The sequence below is a fragment of the Dermacentor albipictus genome, chromosome 5 (genome assembly GCF_038994185.2).
Source record: "Dermacentor albipictus isolate Rhodes 1998 colony chromosome 5, USDA_Dalb.pri_finalv2, whole genome shotgun sequence".
NCBI lineage: Eukaryota > Metazoa > Arthropoda > Arachnida > Ixodida > Ixodidae > Dermacentor > Dermacentor albipictus.
In genome coordinates, this window is record NC_091825.1 from 21,039,246 (window position 1) to 21,058,613 (window position 19,368).

A 19,368-nucleotide genomic window follows, 5' to 3' on the forward strand; every position below is an offset into this window, starting at 1 on the left:
GGCATCAGGCACCTCGGGCAGGGGCAGGCGGCTCAGGGCATCAGCAGATCCCAGGTCCTTGCCCAGAGGGTAAACCAGCTAGTAACTGTAAGCTGCCAGCCTCAAGGCCCAGTGCACCACTCGAGGAGGTGCCTGCGCGGGAACTATTTTGTCAGGCTCTAGCAACCCCGTCTCAAACACCGCCTCGAACTTCCGGCCACACAAATACTGGTGGAAGCGTTCGACACCGAACACAAGGGCCAGACCTTCCTTCTCCAGCTGGCTGTAACATTGCTCTGCAGCATGAAGCCAACGAGAAGTAAACGACACAGGGCGTTCCTGGCTATCCTTGTCCCGGTGCGCCAGGATGGCTTCCACGCCGTACGGCGATGCATCTACGATCTGGACAATTGGCTTGGCAGGATCGAAGCGTACCAGCACTGGAGCCTTGGCGATTAGCTCTTTGCTGTGCTGGAAGGCCCAGTTCTGCTCCTTTTTCCAGACCCATTGCTGACCATCTCGAAGCAGAAGATGGAGGGCTGTAGATGCTCCGACAGGTTCGGCAGGAAACTCCTGTAGAAGTTGATGAGGCCGAGTTAACTCTGAAGCTCCTTCTTGTTCTGGGGCTTAGACGCCTTGAGCACAGCATCATCTTTCTGGGGAGCCGGGGCTAGGCTAGCCTGGGAAATGACATGTCCCAAGTACTCAACAATGGGGGCCAGGAAAATGCACTTTTCCAGCTTGAGCTGAAGGCCGACGTCCTGCAGCCGTGCCAGGACGTTGTGCAGGTTGTCCCCATCATCGCTGCCAGTAACCAGGATGTCATCTAAGTACACCACCACATGCCTCATGCCCTTGAAGTGGTTGTTCATCCCCCTCGGAAATATGGCTGGGGCTGAGGTCATGCCAAACGGTTAGTGCGTGTACTAGAAGAGCCTCAAAGTTGTTGATATCGTGACAAACTTTCGGGATGCATCCTGGAGCACCAGCTGCTGGTAAGCATCTCTGAGGTTGAGCTTGGTAAACTTCTGTCTACCAGACAACGCTGACCACAGATCTTCAATCTGGAGCAACGGATACTGCTCGATGGTAGCGATGGGGTTGGTGGTAACTTTGAAATCCCCGCAATTCCTGACACTGCCGTTTCGCTTGAGCACTGGTACAATGGGAGCGGCCCATTCAGACGTCTTAACGGGCACCAGGATGCCTTCTCGTTACCGTTGCAGCTCCTGGGTGACCCCGTCCTACAGGGCGAACGGTAGTGGGCGAGGCTTGAAAAAACGTGGCCGGGCTCCCTGAGGTACATAGATGCCAGTCGTTGTGCTGGCGAATGTGCCCACCTCTGGCTGGAACAGGGACTTGAACTCGGTTAGGAGGCTGGGGACGTCTCTCACCACATGCAGGCTGGCTTCCTGGTACTCTGGCAGACAAATACCCACTGCATGACTCCAGTTTCGGCCCAGCAGCGTCGGCAACGACCCCTTAGTTAAGTAAAGGGGAAGGGTTGCCTCCCTGTCACCAAAGCGAACGCTGACCTGTGCCTGATGCTGGACCTGGGAGAGCTGCCCGGAGTAGCTGCGCAGCATCACACTGGAAGCCTTGAGGCACACGCCGGTGAAAGTACGCTTGAAGAGTTTCCCGGCCATTACAGACACACTGGCCCCTGTGTCCAGCTCTATGGAAATGGGGTGCCCGCAGACTTTGACAGTCGGCATGTACGGCGGCACAGACGACGGTACAAGGCCTGTGTGCCATATGTCGAAAATCTGCGGTTCCTCGGCCACGACGTGGAGCCTGGCCGCGGAAGAACTCGAGCCTGCTACCACACGCCCCCGCCGCATATCCTTGCGACGGCTACCCTGGCCGCGGGCTTGTGTGGTACCTAGGCTTGGGCCAGGCTGCTGCTTGCTCCCCCTCCTATTTTATTATTATTCTTTTTTTTCCTTTCTTTATATTCTCTTTTCCTTAACCTAGTTTTCACTTCCCTCCTCCCCCCAAAATAACTATCTAAAACAGTAGAGAAAACATCATCTCCCCGATTTATGGTATTATCTATCCCTTGACTTCCTCCACCAATCCTCTAGCTTCCCCTTCGTTACTGCCACTCTTTTCTCATCTATTTGCCCTCGTTCCCCGGGAAAACCTAATGCCCCTTCCATATCTGCTGCTGTTCCCTCTGCCAGGGTCGGGCGAAGGTCTGTGCATCTCAGCACTACATGCTCAGTGGTCTCCATTTCGGCTGCGCAAGCTGTGCACCGAAGGCCCACGTCTTCAAATTTAGCCCTGTATGTTTTCGTTCTCAAAACCCCCGTCCTAGCTTCGAATAATAGTGAGCTGCCCCGCGAGTTATCAAATAAGAGCTCTCTCTTAATCTCCTGTTTTTGTGACCTATACATTGATAGCGCTAGCTTTCCAAGCATTCTTTCTTCCCACATTTTTCTTTCCGTCTCCTTCACCTCCTTGCCCACACTAGAACCACTTTGGACCCCCTCCCTCGGCTGTAGGTATCTATTCCTCAGCTTCCTTGTTCTGAGTGTCCACTTTGTGTTCAAACTTTTCATGTACAGATATTTGTACACTTTTCCTGCCCACCTTTTTTCCTCCAGTGCTGATAGTCTCTGTTCAAATTTTAGTATACTTATTGCCTCTCTACCTTCGAATGACGTCCATCCCATGTCCCCCTGCACTCCCTCAATTAATTAGGTGTTACCGTGTGCTCCTAAGGCCAACCTGCCTACACTTCTCTGTCTCGTTTCCATGCATGCCTGAACTTCCGATTTCACGCACAGTACTGAATTTCCGAATGTGAGGCCAGGTACCATGACCTCTTTCCATACGCCCCTAACCACTTCGTACCTATTATAGTTCCAAAGTGCCTTGTGTTTCATTACAGCTGAGTTCCTTTTCACTTTTTCAATCATTTCCCGTTCTTCCAAGTACTTTTTGCCCTCGTTTAGCCATATGCCCAAATACTTGTATTTTTCAACATGATCAATCTTAGTGCTTTGTATTTCCAATGGTTCCCCGCTTTCTTCATTGTATATTATTATCCCAGACTTCTCTCTACTGAATTGCAGTCCCAATTTTTCTCCCTCCTCTCCACAATGCTCATTAGTTCCTGTAGCCCTACTCGGGTGTCAGCAAGCAGTACAATATCATCTGCATACATCAGCCCGGCTAGTACTTGAGCTACCTTCTGCCCTTCCAGCATATAGCTTATGTCAGTTCCTATTGTGCTGTGTTCTAGTCTCTTTTCCATTTGGCTCATGTAGATCATAAAAAGCAGAGGCGACAGTGGACAGCCCTGCCTGAGACCTCTTCTTATTTTAGCTGGCTTTGTAGTTTCCCCCTCCCATGTTATATCTCTACCTCATTATCTGTATAAACTTGTTGTATGAACTCAATCATCTTTCTATCTAGACCATATTCCCTCAACTGGCTCCATAACTTTTCTCTGTTTACATTATCATAGGCTCCTCTAATGTCTAAAAAAGCTATCCATAGCGGTTTCTGCCTGGCTGTCGCTATCTCTATGCACTGTGTTATAACAAATAAATTATCACCTAGCCTTCTGTTCCTTCTAAATCCATACTGCAGTTCTCCCAAGATCTCTTCACGTTCTGCCCATTCCTCCATTCTCTTTTTCACCATCTGCATTGCTACTCTGTATATGACTGATGTGATAGTTATTGGCCTATAGGATTTAATGTTGTCCTTGCTTCCCTTACCTTTGTAAACTAATATCATTCTGCTTAATTTCCAGTCCTGTGGAACATCTCCCCCTACTACTATTTGTTCAATAAGTTGTCGTAATTTTAATTTACTTTTCTGGCCTAATATGCTTATCAATTTCATAGGTATGCCATCAGGTCCTGTCGCTGTTCCTGTCGTGTTCAATTCTGTCCCATTCCTTACTTGTCATCCTTCTGTACTCCTCCTCTAATTCTGTCCTGCTGTTGTCAGTGTTCTCCATTCCGCTACCCACTGGCTCTGCAAATGCTGCCTCTATTGTTAACCTAATATATTCCTGCGCTTCCTCTCCCTCTACCTTTGTTCCTTCTGGTGTGGTCAGTGAGTGCTGAACCACCTCTGTCTTCTTACTCTGTTGCCTAATGTGTTCCCAAAATTTCTTAGAGGCATTTCTGTCTTTTTTTCGTATCTCTAACATCCACTGTACCCCAACTTTTGCTATCTTGGCTTGAATTAATGCCAATGCTTCTCTTTTCATTGCACGGTAATCCTCCCATTTTGTCTTCACCTCTTCTGGTGTGGCTCCCCTTTTCTTCGCTGCTCTGTGAGGCCATAGAGCACGCATCTTTGCGTTGCCCTATGGCCTCCTTAACTTCTCGGTCCCACCAGCTTTTCGGTTTATATTTTCCCTGCTTACTTCCTACTTTCCTAATCTGTCCCTTCTCTAGCTCTCGTTTAAAAATACCTATTAACTCGTCGTATGTCCATGCCCTTTGCGGTTGCTTGGATACCATGCTTTCAAAGTTTTTCGCCACTTCTTGTAGCTGCCTGTCATTCAATTTGCTCATACCTTTCCTTTCTTTAGTTTCTACCAGTGGTACTGTCCTTCCAAAACTGATTTTGATTCGTTTGTGATCACTCCCTAGGCTTTTTGTACCTTCCTCATCAATTTCCATACATCCCAACCGTTCATACAGCTTGTGGGACATTAGGCAGTAGTCGATTGTTGAGTGGGTGTTATTTCTTGCCCATGTTATTTTCCCATCACATTTAATTTCAGTATTAACTATCACAAAATCATGAGCCTCACAAAAATCTACTAACATCTGCCCTGTTGCATCTGTCGCCCCGTCAAAGTATTCCAAATGTGCATTCATGTCCCCTAGGATGATTATCTCCTGTTTCATAGCTAACTCCCTGATGTCCTTGGCCATACATTTGAAATGTTTTGCATTCTCCTCTTTCAACTCATTCCCCGTTTTCAGATACACAACTCCCAGGATTGTCTCAACATTCCCTACGGTGCCCTTGAGCCACATGTGCTCACTGCAGCTCTCCCTTACCCTTTCCCAGTCCTGTCCCTTCACTAGCGCCCCAAGGCCTCCTCCTCTGCGTTCTTTCCTTTTTCTGTTGCACCCAACCCAGGTGTATCCCGCAATGAATGGTGGCTCTTCCTCATCTCTTAAATGGGTTTCGGCAACTCCATATACCTAAAAATTTCCGTTCGTAACTGTTCTTCTATTTCATCCCACTTAATGCGATTTCTTACCCCCTGCATGTTGATGAACCCCACATTTACTGCCTGCTTCTTCCTCTTCCTCCTCCGTGCTCCTGTCCTGCCCCCCCCCTCCCCTGTCCTTCATCTTTTACGTTTTGGCTTGCAGGGTCGCCCTGCGCGCCTGCAAAAAAGCCTGAGCCCTACGACCCACCCTCATTCCTACCTGCCATCCCGCTGGTGTAGTGTAGTGAATGCCATCCGAGCCGAAAGGGGGAAAGTCTTTCCCCCCAATCGTTCTGTTCACCTCCACCACATCACACTTGAGGGCTCGCCCCAACTCCCTAATCACTACATTTGCCGCCACTACCTGCTCTTCAATGAAAGGGCCCTGTCCCCTGACCTCTGGGACAGTACACCTCAGGACAGTACACAGGACAGTATTGTGTTGCAGTGACCAATGTTGCCTACTGAGCCTAGCAGGCCACCGAGCCTGGCGGGCCAACGAAGATTATGCTCGAGGGGGCATCACATGCTTGTTACAGTGGATGGATGGAAAGTAGGAGCGTCCCCTTTGAAACGAGGCCATGGTAGTTGCCACCATGCTCAGCTTTTTATTTTTGTTTAACTGTGTTGTAAGTTATTAAAATTTGCCATTTTCTTTAAATACTCCTTCCAACACTTTTGACTTTATGTCACCTCTCTGCTTTTGAGCCACCAACCTTCCAATCGCTTTTTGCTAATTTCCACCACATATTTATTTACATGACTATTGTTATCTCTAAACCCTAGGGCTTCAGGAAGGATGACTGTGGCCGCATCCGCATCGGGCTTGATACCATCACATTTAAGTATGAGGTGTTCCATTGTTTCTACAGATTTACCACACACAGTACGTGTGTCTTCTTCTTCGCTAAATTTCTCTTTATAGCTCCGCGTTCTAAGACATCCTGACCTAGCTTCAAAGAGTAGGGCATTGCTTCTTTAGTTATCATTAAACGCTTCCTTCCTGATCTGCTGTTTTTAGTATCGATATAGTTCAACACTATGCTTCTTTTCCATTGAATTCAATTTTTACCTTCCTCGTTTTTAACCTGTCGTTAAATGCTCTGTCTTTCTCCGTCCCCATGTCTGGCATACTTACTGGTTAGCTTCCTAGTTCTATGCTGCCACTGTGAGTCAACGTTCTTTCTGTATAGGTATTTAAATACCTTAGCTGCCCACTTGTTATCATCCAATTCCCTCAGAATTCCCTCAGGATAGGATATTTTTCGTATAGGGGCCCAAAACGTACGAATGAGGTTTTAGTGTATTTGGCTCGAAAGTTCACAGGAGCCTCCTTAACAGATCAGCAATATCTTCTTGTTATGTTCAGAAAGTGTTTCAGGGCCTCTTTAATGCTTATGAGGGCCTTGCAAAAGTTTTACTTATAAATTAGTGGTATATTTCAGAGCAGTGTATGATACAACTATTTCATCTGCTCTAGAAGCCTTAACAGGTGCAGCCAACAGAATTACATGGTTATTTATTACTGAATTACAGAGTTAAAAACCTGGCACATTAGTTTCCTTTCTTTTTCTTTTGCAATTCCGAAATTTTGAACCATTCTTGTAAAAAAATTTATACCATACAGTAGTGAACAAAAAGACATGATATTTTGCATTTTGGCTCCTCTGAGTTCTAATTGCTCAGAAAGTCATCATGCCAGACCGCTAGCCTAGGGCAATGGCCTCTTGAACACTCACTGGTGCATTCTGCTATTCACACTGCATAGCCATTGTGCACACAACTTGCATAATTCAAGAATGTATCACAAGGAAATTGTATATAAATCAGTATGCGAAAATATATGCGCATGCTGGCAAGATAAATTTTAATGATAATCGGACAGGTTAGCTGAGTCAAAGGCTATTGGCATGCTATTGCAGGTTTGATATATCGCAACAGATGGAGAGAAGAGAAAAAGATTTAAAAAAAGAAATGGACACATGCATCCACTCGTACACAAACTCAGAAATGTGGGCAACAGTGAACTGCACAATAAAATGAACAAAGTGGGAAGTGGAGCTTTATGGAAATAAGCAAAAATGCTATCCATCCCTGTCTCTTTGGTTGCAGCAGTGCATACCTTGTTCGACCTTTTTGAAAAAACAAACAGCAACTAATAACTGGGAAACATATGTGACTAATTTTGCACAGGGAATAAAATTATGTTACCTTTTCATTCACTACTGTAAATAAAAAAATGTTCTTCCTACAGTCACTAGATTCTAACCTTTCTTTTTAAATGATATGCAACATTGTACATATGCTTTGTGCCTATATGTGCTAATATTACATGCAATAAATAAAACTTAATTAGAACCCCATCAAATTTCATTCAATGAATGCAAGAAAAGAAGGGTATTTCTGTTCCTACGTATTCAGGCAGAAGATTCTGAGCTAAACCTTCCTCTTGTATGACAGACAAAATCATCACTGCCTATTATTTCAGTGACTTCAGAATGGCGGACACTTGTGGTTCATGCATTACAGCACTGTGTGACTAGAGTGAACAATGCAATAACAGGACATTGAAAACATTTAAAGGACGATGCGCTGTCTTGTATACCTAGTCATTGCAGTTTACTTTTACATGATCTTAGCAAAAGCCACTTATTTGATCAATTAAGACTATTAAGACTGCGTAATTGTTATTGCTGCAAAAGCCTTTGCTGATGTAGTGCAGAACATGCGCTGCATTGCTTTTGGCCAGAAATCACTTCACTGAAATGTCACTGCTACTTCGTCATCGCTCTTGGGCTCATGTTTGATTGCCACACTGAAACATTCGTGAACATTGCCATCGATTCAGTAGTTAGACGAGCCCATCATTATCAGGCTGTAGGCATGATGAAAACACTTGACATGTTGAACAGTTGAACTGACTGCCCTGCAATGTATGATGACATACATAAAAAGCGACTGCTGCTGCTGTCATCTAAGTGTTACTGGGCATGAGTTTGCAAAGTAAACAGTTCTATGCTTGTCTGTGAATAAACACTGCAACAAAGAAAAGCGACATCCACTCATCTAAACGAGGAGGAGGTTCACAGGAAGATGAAATCTTGAAGTGGCTAACAATGGTCGACCACTGACATTCCTCGTTTGACCCTTGTTAATTGCTGACTCGCCTATTTCCTCCTATTTTATCAGTATACACTATTCGCCTCATTGATCTTTTGGCTACTTTTGCTGCTCGACACCTGGTGTCGAGGACAACAATCTATACACGTGGATGATTTTTTGTGACAATGAAAGGAAAGCTATGGGGGCAGAGTTCCTGCGCACGTCTTAGCGTGTCAAGTAGTCCGGCAATCTGACAGCTTTTTTGGTTACTTGGAATTACATACTGAACCAGTGTAGCTTTTACGCCTCTGCGAAGATGCGGAAGGGAAAAGGTTAAAAAATAAATGAACTATACCGCTCGGTGGCATGTTTTGCCTTATTTTGATGTGTTAAAAAAACTGACTGCGTTCTCTTTCCCACCTTAAACTAACGCAGATGAGAATGTGGGAATTTTCAAGGGGCACCCCTACACATGTGCACTTTACCTCCATAGCTTTGCCTTCATTGCCACAGAAAGCTGCCTACAAGTACAGCTCAATTTTGACACATGCGCCCATCTCGGCACACCCTCGAAGCACCCACCACTTGTGCGAGGTCAAGGCCCGCCTTGTCCCAGGGTCGGTGCACTGCGTTGCGGCATGCCTTGGCGAGGCCATCCTGGCGCCACAGCACCACCTGGCGGCCACAGTAGAGCAACCTGCACGGGTTGCTCGCCCAGTGGCACCGCTCGGCCAGTGCACCAGCACCGACCTCCCCTTCGCCGGCACCGCCACGAGGTTGTAGGGGCTCCGTCACCTGGCGGGGAAGGCCCGGCCTGCAATGCACGCAGCAGCCGTTACAGGAATGATCGAGAAATGGCACCGCCATCCCCTGCGATGCAGGGCGCCCAAGCGCTCTCCTCCTTGCCCCTGCTCTGTGCAGGGGCACTTGCCACCTCGGCTGGTTTGGCTCAGTGTTCCCGGCCATTACCACGCCCTGTGGCAATGTGTTCGGTTCGTATTCTTCCAGCGAAATATTGCGCGAACCATTCCAGAGGTGGTTGGAGGCTGTACCATATTCCGACAGATCACCCTCGAATATTACAGTGCACTGTGAAAATGAATCGAGACAAGCAGCAGCCCAGCAAATCGTCATCCATGTGCAGTGTAAGTATTGCAATGTTCTTTTCCTTTCAAAAACATTAATTACTCTGCAATATATTCTGTGCAAATATGTAGTGATATTGCTTCAATTCTGCTAGGAAAAAAATAAAGACGAAGAAAACATTCTTTTGAAGCAGTCTGTTGCGAATGCTAATCATGCAGTGCCAATCCTCGTGCATCTCGATATGGTACCACTTTTGAGTCATGGTATTCTCATAGGCTGCTTGTGCATGAATTGTACACTTGCCACAATAGTAGCTTTCTGTTGTTTTTTTATTGGAGCCCACAAAATTCCTTAAGGCAGTGCAGTCACCAGCTGTTGTGCTGGTCTCACTTTATTAATACATGCTAGACATGCAACTTCCTGGTTTCGAACCAATGTGCAGGCTCACGTTGAAGCAGACATTGAGCAATGCCTAGCTGACAGATGGAAAAAGCTGAAAAACAATGCTGTGCACAGTGTTGACGAATATGGACGCTAGATAGGTGGAGGAGTGAGCCTAGCAAACAATGAAAGAAATGCTTTTGTGGTATCCTGTGTTAACTTCTGGTTTCGGTTTTGGGTCTTTACATCAGGGCGCCACTCAGCGCCAGACACTGTAAGTTGCCTCCTGCTTCCCCTCGGAGAAATAAAAATGCATTCTTTGTCTGGTCCCCGACTGAAGCAGTCCTTTTCTTTCGTGCGGCGCTGCGTGCCCCGGCCGTTTAGGCTTCATGCCGTAAACCTTTCATCCTGCCGCCCCGTCGAAGCTACAACAAACTGGCGACGAGGTAAACAATTACTCTGCTTCCTACGTGCCCTTGCCGTACTACTTCTGCTCCTGCTCCTGCTACCGGCATGAAAGAGACTGCAACTACGTCTCCTCCGTCAGCCGCAACTCCTCTGCCTTTGTTTTCGGTGCCCGGCATGGCGTTCGTACCCCACATGCCACCTTTCCTGACATTACCCGGTACTCCTTCGGTACCGTGGCTCACATGGAAACATTCTTTTTGCACGTTTCTTCAGGTGACCGGATGCGGAGCATTACAAGACGAGAGGAAGAAAGCCATTTTATTGAGTAATTTAGGCTTTGAGAGGCAGCGTCTCTACTATGACCTTGCGTCGCAAACGGACCAGACGGCCGCTACGTTCAAAGACATTCTTCGCATCTTCGACCAGCACTACGAAGAAAGCTCCAATCCCCTGGTGCACCGCATTATCTTCCGGGACAGGAAGCAACTACGTGGGGAAACCTTCCAGGACTTCGTCACCGTGCTACAAAGGCTAGCACCTGCTTGTGCATTCGGCACTTGGCACGACGAGTCTCTTCGCGACCAAATCCTCCAAGGCATCGCATCAAAAAGAGTACGAGAACGGCTACTATACGAAGGAGCATCCCTTACGCTCAAGAAGGCCCAGGAAATCGGACAAACCGTACAGCAAGTTCACAAAGAACTTCAAGTCTTGGACAGCTCGTCCGTTCAGCGCGTCTCGACGCAACGCTAAGATGGCGTCGACAGCCGTCACCTTCCTCGCCCGGGCGTGCAGGATGGCGGTTCCCTACCCCTTCTCCCTCGACCTGGCGGCTTCAATATGGCGCTCGGCGGCATGGCGGAAAGTCGCGACCCGGGGAGGCCGGCCAACATGGCGCGCGGCCCGAACTCCGCGAAGCCAGTCGAGACATTGCAGGCCATTACTACCGATGTGGTTCACCTCACCACATCGCATCTCATCCAGGCTGTCCAGCCAAGCACGTTTCTTGCTGTGCGTGTGGAAAAGTAGGACATTTCGCTTCAGTTTGCCGTTCGAGGAACCGAACGCATTGACAGTCCCCTGCTCATACGCAGCTTGTCTTCACTGCATGCCAACAAGTGTCAGGAGTTTCAGCTGACCCAAGCGTTCAGTTTCCGTCTCTTTCGCATAACACACGCTCGGAGTTTGCCCAGCCATACTCAGGACAACCAGGACTTGCAAAGGACTTCATCCACGACGTTAATCTTCGAGCTTCAATGCAACCAGTCTCGGCGAAACTGCGTCCTCAACCTCGGGTTCTCCGTGAGCAAGTCTGCGCTGCAAACGGTATTTTGCCCCTGGAAAACAACGTTCAGTCAGTTGTTGAGGCACCGCAGACAACTGACAAGAAGTCGCTGCATTCATTTCTTGGTGTCACGCGATACTACGCTAAACTGATTCCCCAGTACGCTGAATTGGCAGAGCCGCTTAGGAAACTGCTAAAGCAAGGGCAACCGTTTGCCTGGGATCAGGATACCGAGTATAGCTTCCAGACTATTAAGGAGGTAATTGCATGCGAATTCAGCTCTTACGCTAAAAGTGTTAAGACGTACGTGGACTGTCGTCGTGCATAAAAATGCCCTCAATTTCGTCCAGGAGATCTTGTCCGAGTACGCAACTCGAGAAAGTCCTATGCTAAATACTCGGGACCATTTAAGATTTACCGTAGGGTAGGTCTCAATACTTTCACGCTTGAAAATGGCAAACGATGGAATGCATCCAGACTTGTGAAATGTCCTGCACTACAGGATTTTCTTGGAAAATTCACTGAAATGAGTCACTCCAGTGACTACCCTTCCCTCGATGATTGTCTCCCACCTTTTCTTCCAGTTACTACTGGTATAGGGAATACATTATGCTTCTTGTAGCGTAATCGTGCAGTACGCACATCATTACTACGGTGCTGACCGCCATACTAATTTGTCTTTCATGCCAAAAAGTTTTTAACATCAAAAGTAGTTACCATTCTTACGGGGGGACTATGGAGGGTAAAGTGCTTTTACGCACAATGCCAAATCCACGACAGCCACAGAGACTGTCTCGAGTCAGGCTCAGGGCGAATGAGCCACCCATCAGTGCTGTCCCAGGGGGCACACAGATGTTTGTTACTGTCTACTTTTGTACTTTGTGAATTCTTTGTGTTATCGGTGTGCGCAAAGCTGCATCTCGTCATCAGCCCAAGACGGGTACTGAAACTGCAGAACTGGAGTGCAATAATTCATATTCAGTTTTCATGTTGTGCGTTTTTTTTTAAATGGGGAAGCCAAAGATATCATTTTCTATTGTGTAAAGATAACATCACTATCATGTATGTTACAGTGCTAACATGTGTTCTTTGACTCGTGACCTACTTTTGTTGTGAGGAGAGCGAGTAGAGCATTTTTCCTTTCAAGGGAGAGGTGATGTGGTATCCTGTGTTAACTTCTGGTTTCGGTTTGGGGTCTTTACATCAGGGCGCCACTCAGCGCCAAACGCTGTAAGTTGCCTCCTGCTTCCCCTCGGAGAAATACAAGTGCATTCTTTGTCTGGTCTTCGACTGAAGCAGTCCTTTTCTTTCTTGCGGCACTGCGCACCCCGGCCGTTTAGGCTTCATGCCGTAAACCTTTCATCCAGCCGCCCCGTCGAAGCTACAACACTTTTCTACTGTATTATATGTTCCTAGTTCTTAAAAAGAGATTTCAGGTTTCCTCAATCTTGTGTGCATGCTCAGGGTGTCTACCAAGTTGACATTTTCAAATTCCCTGAGTTTTCCAGGTTTTCCCTGAGCGGCACAGAACTTTGTTTTGTGTCAAGACGGTCTGACATCGTGTCGCCCGATGCTGTCACTTTGAAGTATAAGCATTTTAAAAAAAATACAAAAAAAGAACTTAATCCAGTTTGAATACTAAGGAGTAGTGTTTATTTTATTCAAAATAGAAAACTGAAGATAGGGGATAGTAAAATGCACAGCAAATAAAATATCTTCAAAACAGCAAACTGATAAAGCCCATTGTAAATCAAGTCGAACATTTCCAAATATGAATAAAGAGAGATGCATACATAATTAAATGTTTTTGAATACGAGCTATTTGTATCAACTGATAGCAAGCTCATCGGTATGAGGCTTGAACTTTGTCAAACCTAAGATTCTCTCAGCAGCTGGAAAGTCAACTTCAACTGTTCTCACATACTCTTAACCCACGCACAACACCTCCGTTTTGTGTTTCACACAAAACGTGCTTTCAAGAGTTTATTTTGGTTTGGATGAGCCTCACCTGCATCCTTGCACTGTCCAACACTTTGCTTTTTGAGCTCAAGCTCCTTCAAAGAAGCGGCAGCACAGTTCCTTTCCCGATCATTCCCCAATGCGACGGTCATTTCTGTTCTTGTCCTTGTTCTGCTGCGCGTTTTCTCCAAGGACCATTTGAAGCATCCTTTTGGTCAGTTGTACATTCAACGTCCGATTTTTCGAACTCCCTAGGGGCCACGAAAACGTCAGAAAAATCAAATCAGGCAGTCCGAAAAAAAAATGAATGCATGTCTTTTACTGCCCTTAAAGGCTCAAATCCTCATGGGCACGTCCGAAAAAGCTCTGAAGGCCTGTCGGTACACGTATTAGGCATATCGGTGTTCGTACTGTGACAGGAGGTACCGGGTGCACGCGCGTATAATAATGGAATACTTACTGTATCCCGTGACAATTGCCCCTTCCCACGCTTGTTAAGCTTCCCCGCAATACTTCACGTACGCTTCACCGCTCAACATTGCTGTGCCGAGGCGAAGCTGCCTTTCGAAAACCGGGATTGTGCAACGAGCCATGATTTCTAAGCTTCGATTTCTAAGCTGTAATCGCGACGATTACAGAGGCGGAGTCGGTGCCATTACTGACAACGGCTAATTCTTCCAATGAACAACACGGCACCGAAAGGCAAGAAGCTTGATAGCGAACGTCGAAGTAGCTAAGCCTACCGTTGCCGCAGTGCTGGCTACGGCTGCCAGCGGATCTGCGTGCGAGAGCGCCAGTTCGAGGCGGCGAGATAATCAAAACTGCGGTGTTGGCTTTGATTAATGCTGTTTCGGACCTGCGGTCGCAGCAAAACGTCCGGAAAATCGGACGGCGAAGGGTTCTTGCGTCTGAAATTGCAAACGTGCTTACACGTACTCTTATACGGCTCTATGGGGCACGTGGTGGTGCCGCGAAATCGTCCGCATTATCGGGCATGACTGTAAACTGGCAACTCCTCCATCCGATGACACAGCGTTAAAGACAATTCGTTGCGATTTCTATCTTTTACTCGAGCCAGCAGTAGGGCGACTTTCGTTCCCTTCCAAAAAAATTACGGCTAATTTTTCCTGATTGAAGCACAAATCCCCCGAGTTTTCGCTGAGTTTTTCCAGACTATCCAGAATCCCTGAGAATTCCCGGTTTTTCCGGTTTTCCCGGTTGGTAGACGCCCTGACTGTTTGATGCTGCAATGCCAGGTTTTGTAAGTAATGCACTGTCACAGTAGCGCTAGGGAAAGCTTGTTTGTTTACCCTTTGAGTAAACAGAGAGGGCCTAAGAAAAAAGCTGCATAATCAACTTGAAAAGCACATTGGCCTCTGTTGCAGCGATAGCAGTCAGCAACATCTTCTGATAACAATATAAAATATTAGCAAAAAAAAAAAGAAAATGCTTCGTGACATTCTGCATCATAAACAAACACAACAAAAAAAGAAAGCAATCTACATCACCACCCTTCGATAGGTAAGCAAGATTAACACATACATGTACTGCCAAAAAGTTCTGAAATGGTTCCTGCAGAAGTAGCCCTAATGACTGAAAAGATAAAGACATTGCCACAATGCGTAAAATTTCCGACATTAGCAACACATCTGACTCGGTTACATTTACAACCGTCTTAAAAAAAGATTCAAGAAACATCCCAATTTAGGTATCGCATAGAAAACAGCAAGATAGATTTACAGTGAATGCAGCTTTGCGCCTCACATATCACTTTACTCAGTAAGTAGCGATCATTCACTTTTCTTATATGTGTGGGAAAATCCACTCTTTTCATCAACAAAATTTGTGATTAGACAGTGCAGGCAAATGCATGTAATCGTAGCTACGACCAGGTACACATACGCATTTAATAGACATGCACCATTGTGAGCGTGAACAACCCCTGCCTCTATCATGCTTTTGATGATGCACGCTAACGCATTTAAATGTTTGTCCATCATAATAATAAACAAGTTGTTTACAGCACAATGTGTCGTTTTCCACGTGCCTTCAGCTGTGTCTTTAGTGCTATTCCTGCCTGAAGAAAAGTCACTGAAACAGCTATTGTGGTATTTTGTGTTCCTTGTAAGTCTTCTCTTCTAGGTAGGGATGCACAAATACTAAAATATTCAATTTCGGGGTTTTACATGCCAAAGCCACGATTTGATTATGCGGCATTACCCGAATATCTTGATTTGGGAATCGAATATCTAGGTACTGCTTGTTTTTATTTTCGAATATTGGGTACATTCGGTGGAAGACCCAGCCACAGTTGGTGCGCCTTGACACAGGCCATGTTCCCACAGCACACAATCAATGTTCACTAGCCCATTAGGCCTAATTGGAGCTATGTTGTTGGGTGTCACTTTCATACTAAATCAGTGGAGATATATTCACGGCAGTTGCACGGTGATCAGGAAGCCAACAAACCCCCTCAAAAGCGAGTGTACGGGATGACTGTTGTTCACGGCCGCCATCTTTTGCAAAACACTGTATAATGGCCCCTGATTTGGAACAGCATTTGTAGGCAAACATTGGTCTCTTTTCGTAGCTTCAAGGACCCCTAAGAAGACTAGCTTTGGGCTTATATAATAGACTCGAAAACATCACATGACTAGTGCACTCACTGCCTGGCTGCACGCACTCACACGGCGGCACATGGACGTGGACAAAAAGGAGGGGGGGGGGGGGATGTCATGTGAACTTGTCATGGGCCTCCCAATTTGAGAATCTACAACAGGCAGCAGATGACAGAGAACCCATAAGTGAAAAGGCTCTTCACTGATGGCGCCCCTGTGCTGCATAGGTGACTGTGCAGAGTGGTGCCTAGTCACGTGATGTTTGGTGCCCACTTTTGTCTGTTGCACAGATTGACCTTAACAGGCTGACAGTCACCCACTACCTGCTATAAAGATGGAAAAGCCATTCTGTTCTCTGGAAGAAAACTGGAAAGCAGTAAAGCTTTCTAAGCAATAGAAGATTGCCATCAACCTATTAAGGCCCAAGAAGCAAGATTTTGATTGATTGTTCGGTACTCAGTGATCTTTTCACATATTAAGTGCATTGTGAAAGTTTCTTGAATTACACTTCATTCTTTCGAATGCTACAATGGTGTAATTTATGCAGTAATCTGGGCCCCAGGAACAAAACCTGCAGGCACCTTCAAAGTGACATTAAAATTAAAAGCACCGCAAATAGTTATACACACGAAGTCAAAACTAGCCTTACTTGTTCAAGTTCGGACGTGATTTATAGGCTTAAATGTTCCTTCTGTAAGAAACAATATATCGGCGAAATGGGATGGTCAATGAACGTCAGACTAAATAGAGATCACGTGGAAACAGCTGAAAAGCTTCCCAACGCTGTTGCTGAGCATTTCAACCAACCAGCTCATACCTTTGATCAACGTACACTTTGCATCTTACAGTCAAATTTCCACTCTGAATGAGCAAGAAAATACAGAGAATCATACCTTATCCTTAAGTTCAAAACATTGCAACCAATAGGCATAAACGTTTCAAAGGGAACTTTATACTACCCCTGCCACACGGGCACAGAAAATGACATTAAGTGGCTAATGCCTTAAACTTTAATGTCATTCGCGGGGTGCCACACGGACATGCTTAATGCCATTTGTGACATAGAGCGTTCTCGTAACTCACTTTGCCGTCAAATGCGTACTCTCGGTCTCAATATCTCCACATTCTGATGAGACTAAACGGGTTATTAGTGAAGAACAATTAATATATTCTCCACTTTCTTTAAAAAATCGCTTTCTCATGGCGTAGTGCGTTCTTACAATTTACAACTCACTTGGCTGTCGAATACATACTCTTGTTTACAATGTCCCTGCTGTGGCCGTAGTGACCATATTCTCACGATATTAGGCAAACTTGTAGATAAAAACAACTAATATGTTCTTCACTTTTTTAAAAGGTGCTCTTCATTTTCGTCGAGATCAGCAGGCGATCTTGCCGCTACTCATGGCTAGAGCACTAATCGTGAGTGCGTTAGCCAGGCGAAGCTGTTCGATTGCACGGCAGCGGCTCCTTGCCTTGTTGGCCTCATACTGAAGCCTTCAAATTTCCCAACGATGCTTGACTCGAAGAAGCACATATGCCAGAACAAACTGGAGCACACGGTCAAATTCTTCAGGATCGCTGCTTGAGAGCTTTGAAGTTGTGAACGTTATTTTTCCAATTTCAATGCTTTGACTACACTATGGATTGGCCGTTGAGCTAGCTTTGGCTTCAAACAGTTTACGGCTGGTTGCAACAATGGCATTCCTGAAGTAAACTACATACAATGTGCTGATTAATGTTTCTCATGCCATTTCTTAAACATCTGCTCTCTAGATAACTTTTTTGTTGTATTACGATTGGCAAGCAAACTTAACCGTTTCACTGCAGCTATCGCCATTGCAACGTAAATGTCATTAAGTATGCGCGTGTAGCAGCGATCGAAATATAATGGCATTAAGAAAATTAAGGTCTTCAACTTTTAATGGCATCAACCTCGCCCGTGTGGCACAGGTATGAGAATCTATTCGCTATGCTAAATTTCAAGCTATAGGCAACAACATTTAGTTTGGTTGCTTAGTGTTTTTTTTTGTTTTTTTTTCGTCTTTTTCTTCTTTTTATTTAGTTATTTATTACATATCAGTATATCTTTTATATATTTTTTTTTTATGAGCAGCGGTTTCTGCCGCTCCTTCTATTATCTCTTTCAGAGACACGATAGCCCATGACCACCAGACCACCAGCGAAGCATGTAATAGAAAGGTGCTGTGCATGCCATTGACACACCGACTGACACACACTCACTCACATGTGACTGACAAATGGCCGTGTCACCGGCCTTGTGCGCAGCACTCCTTTATTCTCAATTCTACACCCTCACCACTAACACACCTTCGCTTGTTGCCATACCCATCCGCCTTACCCCCTCTTCCCTTTAGAAGAAGCCTACCTATATATATTGTGCTGAGGAAAGCATACGTCGCCTTGAGAAAGAGAAATTCACATAGACATATGTAATACACATCTTTCTAACAGTTTGTTCTGCTATAAATAATAAATCTGAGCTAGACAAAGTGCTGACAGGAAGATGGAGACTTGGTGTCGAGAGTGGGCAAACAAAGAAGCCTCAGGTTGGAGCTGACATTTTGGTAAGGGGACCTGCCTACATCAGGCTGGGCAAGAATCGTTGCCCTATTGAACAACTTGTGAAACCCTGCCAAACAACATGACAACAATTATTGCCAAGTTGTTTCCCTGGCAAAGACAAGTCCTCACTGTTAAAATGTTGTATTTGCATGTTCATCTACTACTGTCGACCACTCTAAGTGTTAGAACGTGAGATGAAGTAAAAAGCACTGCAACGGCACGAAAATTATGAGTTGATAGTAGCGCCCAATCTTGGAGCTGCGCTGAATATGTCAGTGACAGGCTGACCTGGGCAGCACATTGGAGAGGCCAGGGTCCTTGGGTCCCGGGACGAAGATGAAGCGCGAGTGCTTGACTAAGAGCGGGAACTCACTGAGCATGTCGGCCAGTGCCTTGAAACCCTCTGTGATGAGAACAAGTGAGAAAATGGCTGCAGCAAGAAAACAGGCTGGCCATGCAGCATTAGAAACATTGCCTGCCCTCACACACAGCCCTGGAGCACAAATGAAGAGGACTGCAAAACATAAATTGAGTGCCACGAAACAAGCTCGCGCGTGCACACACGCACGCGCACGCACACACAAAGAATAAAGTTATAACAAAGAATAACAACTCCCTTTGCTAGCTAATGATTTCATGAGTGGGAATGCAATTACAAGAAAAAAGAAAAGCAGCAAAATAACTATATCTTGCATACTAATTAATTAACTTTATATGATAAAAAGAAACTGTTTGCATTAATTTGCAGATCATGCACATCCTTAGCATCTTAC

General features: G+C 45.7%; 1 protein-coding gene across 1 annotated transcript in view; it reads right to left on the reverse strand.

The window, feature by feature from the left end:
* Positions 1–19,368, reverse strand: part of PolE2 (DNA polymerase epsilon subunit 2) — a 118,840-nt gene that overhangs the window by 47,240 nt on the left and 52,232 nt on the right. The window contains exons 8-9 of the mRNA XM_065427199.2: positions 18,884–18,998; positions 8,855–9,086 (exon numbers count right to left, since the gene is read on the reverse strand). Coding sequence (XP_065283271.1) covers positions 8,855–9,086; positions 18,884–18,998 — 347 coding nt within the window. The remainder of the gene's footprint in view (positions 1–8,854; positions 9,087–18,883; positions 18,999–19,368) is intronic.